At 56.0% G+C, this 6,123-nt stretch overlaps 1 protein-coding gene across 4 annotated transcripts in view; it reads left to right on the top strand.

Moving 5' to 3' along the window:
- The first annotated feature begins 2,416 nt into the window (after nucleotides 1-2,416).
- CAPNS1 (calpain small subunit 1) overlaps nucleotides 2,417-6,123 on the top strand; it is an 11,561-nt gene continuing 7,854 nt past the window's right edge. For 2 of the 4 annotated variants that reach the window (XM_025368658.1, XM_025368655.1), the window contains exons 1-6: nucleotides 2,417-2,642; nucleotides 3,461-3,678; nucleotides 4,761-4,794; nucleotides 5,112-5,201; nucleotides 5,368-5,425; nucleotides 5,523-5,587. In XM_025368658.1, the coding sequence (XP_025224443.1) occupies nucleotides 3,476-3,678; nucleotides 4,761-4,794; nucleotides 5,112-5,201; nucleotides 5,368-5,425; nucleotides 5,523-5,587 (450 nt within the window). In that variant the 5' untranslated portion in view covers nucleotides 2,417-2,642; nucleotides 3,461-3,475. Of the gene's footprint in view, nucleotides 2,750-3,460; nucleotides 3,679-4,760; nucleotides 4,795-5,111; nucleotides 5,202-5,367; nucleotides 5,426-5,522; nucleotides 5,588-6,123 lie in introns of all 4 variants that reach the window. The other 2 variants (XM_025368656.1, XM_025368657.1) reach the window with 2 other exon arrangements.

Genomic DNA, 6,123 nt, shown 5'->3' with positions numbered 1-6,123 from the left:
CCACACCCGGCCTGTTTTTGTATTATTTAAGGATGACTAAGAGTCCACCAGCTGAGGAATACAGGTGGCCTCCAGGCTGAGGGAGCAGCATGGGCACAGACATAGAGCTAATAGCTGGCATTTACAAAGCATTTATCACCTATTTATTTATTTATTCATTTATTTATTTATTTGAGATGGAGTTTCACTCTTGTTGCCCAGACTGGAGTGCAATGGTGCAATCTTGGTTCACTGAAACCTCTGCCTCCTGGGTTCAAGTGATTCTCCTGCCTCAGCCTCCCGAGTAACTGGGATTACGGGCATGTGCCAGCATGCCCGGCTAATTTTGTATTTTTTAGTAGAGACAGGGTTTCTCCATGTTAGTCAGATCGGTCTTGAACTCCCGGCCTCAGGTGATCTGCCCGCTTCAGCATCCCAAAATTCTGGGATTTCAGGTGTGAGCCACTGTGCCCAGCTATTTATTTATTTGAGACAGAGTCTCGCTCTGTCACCCAGATTGTAGTACAGTGGCATGATCTCGGCTCACTGTAACCTCTGCCTCCTGGGCTCTGGTGATCCTCCCACCTGTCCCCAGAGTAGCTGGGACTAGGCGCATGCCACCACACTCAGCTAATTTCTATATTATTATTATTTGTAGAGACAAGTTCTCACTATATTGCCCAGGCTGGAGTCGAACTCCTGGGCTCAAGAGATCCTTCTGCCTCAGCCTCCCAAAGTGCAGGGAATACAGGCATGAACCATCACACCCAGCCACTGCTTTAAGTTTTTTTTAAATAATCAGTATTCCTGCAGATATCATTTAATTTTTTTTTTTTTTCAGACGACAGTCTCCCTCTGTCGCCCAGGCTGGAGTGCAGTGCCCGGATCTCAACTCACTGCAAGCTCCGCCTCCCAGGTTCACGCCATTCTCCTGCCTCAGCCTCCCAAGTAGCTGGGACTACAGGCGCCCGCCACCTCGCCCGGCTAGTTTTTTGTATTTTTTAGTACAGACGGGGTTTCACTGGGTTAGCCAGGATGATCTCGATATCCTGACCTCGTGATCCACCAGTCTCGGCCTCCCAAAGTGCTGGGATTACAGGCTTGAGCCACCGCGCTCTGCCGATATCATTTAATTTTGATAGCGGGCCTAGTGGTATGGAGCAACCCATGATCCCATTTTACAGATGAGAAAATTGCTGCTCGGGAATATCAAGTCACTGTTTTGGGGTTGTGCAGTTATTACAGGGCATAGCCAGGATTCAACTCAAGCCTAGCCAGCCTCCAGGGTAGGGACTAAGAGCCAACCAGCCTGCCTGGGGGCCAGATTTAGCTGCCCCTGAGGAGTCCTGAAAAAGTACTGGACACCTGTGGCTCACGCCTGTAATCCCAGCACTTTGGCAGGCCGAGGCGGGTGGATCACCTAAGATCAGGAGTTTGAGACTAGCCTGGTCAACATGGCGAAACCCCGTCTCTACCAAAAATACAAAAACTAGCTGGGCGTGGTGGTGCACGCCTGTAATCCCAGCTACTCGGGAGGCTGAGGCAGGAGAATCGCTTGAACCTGGGAGGCGGAGACTGCAGTGAGCCAAGATGGCGCCATTGCACTCCAGCCTGGGCAACAGAGCAAGAGGCTGTCTCAAGAAAAAAAAAAGAAAGAAAGAAACCAGGCTATGTAAAAACAGTATTGTTAAAAATTAAATTAAATCAAAAAAAGGCCGGTAGCCCATACCTGTATTCCCAGTACCTCCCAGTACTTTGGGAAGCTGAGGCAGGAGGATGGCTTGAGGGCAGAGATGGCTTGAGGCCCGGAGTTCAAGAGCAGCCTGGGCAACATAGCTAGACCTCCGTCTCTATTACGTAAAAACAACAATATTTTTTAAGTAAATAAAGAAACCCGGCCGCCGCCAAAGGAATCTTCCTGTGTCTGGGGCCTTCTTTAGACACTAGCATACTGAGGACACCCTTTGGGCCAGTCCAGGAAGGAATGATTCAGGTGGCCCCTGACTGGGGCGGGACGTGGTAAGGTTCGCCTGGGAGGCGGCGCCTGCGCTGCCTGCGGTTTGACTGCCATCCGGGCTGCTGCAGGCACTGGGAAAGGCACTCCAGCCTCAGTCCTCGCCACAGACACGGGCGATTGTCCTCCTGCGTGTGAGCCACAGCGTACTACAGGCCTCCAGGAGGTGTTTGTCGCGACAACACCTGGAAAGGGCCCGTGCGGAGTCCCTTAGTGAGCGGACCGAAAACTGCCACCCTGGAAGGATATTGGCAGGCCCTAGGGGCTGTCACACTACGACACTGAGGGGGTGTGGGTCTCCTCCGAGTTCTCATCACCCGGCCCCTGCACCCAGACCTGAGGGGTGTCGGGAAGACCCCAGCCTACAGAGTCAGGGCGGTGTGGGGTGCGCATGCGCAATGTTCCAAGACCTCCGGCGCTGGAAACGTGTAGGACCAAATCCGGGTCCCGCTAGCAGGGCGGTGTGGGGTGCGCATGCGCAATGTCCGCTTCGGCTCTAGGACCGCGCGGGAGACAGCCGGGCCGCGGTGCAGTGTCAGACCCGAGAGTTGCGGCCTGAGTCACCGGCCCCGCCCTCCGGAGCCGGACGCTGCGGGAGGCCCGGGAGCGGCAGCGGAACGGACTCCCAGACCTCCGGACGCGTGAGGTGGTAAGCGCCCAGCCCGTACCCCCTCCGCACCCCGCAATTCCGGCTTTGGCGGCCCCCAGACCTGGCGAATCGTGAAGTCTCGGCCTCAGGAGCCCCCCAGATCCATGGTCTCAGATTCGAACCCTCAGACCTGTTCGACCCCCTTTCATGCCGTCCCGGGGACGTCCCGTACTTCTCCACCCTCTGTCTCATGATCCAAAATACAGGCCCATAGGTTTCAGAGATACCCTGTGAATTCTTCCTTGGGGTGTGTCTTGAACCACGATCGTAGATCTGTGCCCCCAGTTCCAGCGAGAGACCCCATTATCCGGGAACCCAGGGCTCACAGCCACGATCTTAGACCACAAAGCCAGAGGTGACACTGGAATCCTGCCGCTGGGAATACCTGAATTCTCAAGCCCACATTTAGGATTTCCTAAACCCCGCCCTGGGGCCCTTTAGGCGGTGGATGTTTGCTCCGCGCCCATGACCCGCCAAGGACCTTTACATTCAGTCTGGGCTCTGGATCTCACATTCTAGCGCCCAGACACGTCGGGCACGCCTTACGCCAACTTGGGGTCCCCAACAAGAGAACCCCCACCAGACCTACACCCTCCCGTTAACGCGTGCACCCAGTCCAGGCTCCCTCAAGCCCACGGGTGCCTTTTAGACCCGAGGAGGTTGCAAACCTTGCGAGGACAACCCGCCCTCGCAAACTCAGACCCCCATCCGGAGGCCTCAGATCCCTCCTCCCATGTCCAGCTGCCGGAAATGCGTGTTTGAGGGGAGGGTGTGGGCTCAGGGGCGAAGCACCCACTGGTCCCCTTTTTTCCCCCCAGCAGTGAGTCGCAGCCATGTTCCTGGTTAACTCGTTCTTGAAGGGCGGCGGCGGCGGCGGCGGGGGAGGCGGGGGCCTGGGTGGGGGCCTGGGGAATGTGCTTGGAGGTCTGATCAGCGGGGCCGGGGGCGGCGGCGGCGGTGGTGGAGGCGGCGGCGGAGGCGGCGGTGGCGGTGGAACTGCCATGCGCATCCTAGGCGGAGTCATCAGCGCCATCAGGTAAGGCGGCGACTATCGGAGGGGCGGGGCCTGGAAATGTGAATGGGAGGTGCCTCAGGGGGGCGTGGTCCGGGAGGGGCGTGGTCTAACAATAATAGGATTAACCTGGAGGCTAACCTGGGTACCTGAATTAGGCCGGGGTGGCCTAGTTTGAGAGTCCTGTTATAAGGGGGTGGACCCCAATGAGGCGGATATCAGTCCTTGGGAGCGGGGCTTGATATGGGAGTAGTCTGATTGTGTGGGACCAGGACAATGTGGTCCTGAGGGGACCGATGTGGAGTTTTGGAGGGTGGGGCTTATGGGTCTGGGCCCGGCCTGCATTGGCTAACCTGGAGATGAACGTTAAAGGGGCGGAGCCAATGCGTCTGAGTGACATTTTACGGTCGGGGCTTGACTTATGAGTGTGGTCAGAGGTTTTAGGTGGGTTAATGAGGAGGTGAGCCCAGGAGAAAGCAAGACCTAATGGGATAGAGGAAATGGCCCAGAATGGGCTAGGCTTGCTGGGAACTGGCCGGATTAATTGAGAAAAATGCCCTGGTAGGGGTAGGGCAGGTTGGCCTAATTAGTCATGGCCACTGAGCAGTGATCCCTTGAAGGGACGGGGACCAATGGCTGGGGTAGGATGTTGGGAAGACAGGTGTTTAGGAAGGAGGCCATGGAGTAGAGTCTTGGGCAGATGGCACCTAAGGAGGATAAGACCTTGGGAAGCTGGGGCAGAGCCTCTATGAAGTGAGCCCTCCAAGGGGCGGGGGTTTTTTATTCTGTGTGGGATTTTTAGGTTGAGGGTGGCCGAGATGACTGGAATCTGCCACTGGGTAGGTGTGCCTGGCAGGAGTGGAGCCTCCCAGGGGACGGATCTCTGGGTTTCCTGAAGGGTGGGGTTGGCCTGAGGAAGGGAGAAGAGGGGCACGACCAGGGCCGTGTGGATTGGGACAGATGAGGGCAAGAACAGATGAAGGGCACAGCAACCAAGTAAGGAAGATAGCGGCTGACGTCTGGAGCGTTGGGGCTGATGGTTCTGTAGTGCTGCCCGTTGGAGGCCCCGCCCCCGACACTAACCCCTCCCCCTTATCTCTTCGCAGCGAGGCGGCTGCGCAATACAACCCGGAGCCCCCGGTAAGCCCACTCTGCAACCAGACCCACTTCTCCTGCCAAGGCCTCTTCGAGGTCCCATTCCTGTTCCTGTAGAGAAGTCCCACCTTCCTCCCCTTCTTGTGAAATTCCTCTGCCAGTTCCTCCCGTGCCATGTCCGCAGCTACGCCATGGGTCTTAGCCATGCCCCACATACGCGCACCCATTCACTACCACCTCTCATTCTTTTTCTCATCAAGCTGCCCAGCCCACTCTGACTTTCCCACCCAGGGTGCCTTGGTGTGGGGAGCCGTCCTGGCCGGGTTCCCCTCCCCCTGCTCTGAGCTCTCCTCCCTCTGCAGCCCCCACGCACACATTACTCCAACATTGAGGCCAACGAGAGTGAGGAGGTCCGGCAGTTCCGGAGACTCTTTGCCCAGCTGGCTGGAGATGTAAGTAACCTGGGGTTCCCTGACCCCGTCCTAACCCTTCCATCCCTTCCCTTGTGGCTGCCCTTGCGCACACACCCTTGACCGTGACAATCCCAGTGTTCCCATTCTCCATGACATTCTCAGACCCTTCAGTCACGCCTGACCTGCCCCTAACTTCCGCCTGCAGGACATGGAGGTCAGCGCCACAGAACTCATGAACATTCTCAATAAGGTTGTGACACGACGTAAGTGACCGGGCTCAAGGAGTAGGGTAGGTTTAGAGGCAGAGGGGCCTGAGTGGCTTTGACCTCTGGCCTCTGACTTTCAACCTGTTGCCCACAGACCCTGATCTGAAGACTGATGGTTTTGGCATTGACACGTGTCGCAGCATGGTGGCCGTGATGGATGTATCCTTGGGAGCAGTGTGGGAGAGGCCCTGGGTGCACAGGGAGTTTTTTGAGAGTATGTTTGGAAAGCCAATGTGTAGCCTTCATATCCACATATCCATGAATGTGGAAATGCATTCATCAGAGCACACTTACCTACAGACATGTGGCAGTAAATCATAACAATGCCAGCTGTTACAGCTGGCACTTTAATTATATAAAGTGACCGAACCTTCACAACCACCCTGTTGGACAGGCACAATTATTATACTCCATTTTACAGATGAGGAAACTGAGGCTCAGTTTCCTGAAAGAAGCAGTCATTTGTCTCAAGTTATAGATAAAGGTCAGGCGTGGTGGCTCATGCCTGTAATCCCAACACTTTGGGAGGCCGAGGTGGGCAGATCACCTGAGGTCAGGAGTTCGAGACCAGCCTGGCCAACACGGTGAAACCCCATCTCTATTAAAAAATACAAAAATTGGCCGGGCGCGGTGGCTCAAGCCTGTAATCCCAGCACTTTGGGAGGCCGAGACGGGTGGATCACGAGGTCAGGAGA

The sequence above is a fragment of the Theropithecus gelada genome, chromosome 19 (assembly GCF_003255815.1).
Source record: "Theropithecus gelada isolate Dixy chromosome 19, Tgel_1.0, whole genome shotgun sequence".
Lineage (NCBI taxonomy): Eukaryota > Metazoa > Chordata > Mammalia > Primates > Cercopithecidae > Theropithecus > Theropithecus gelada.
Note: the sequence above shows the minus strand (reverse complement) of the source record. Positions and strands in the feature narration are given on the sequence as shown.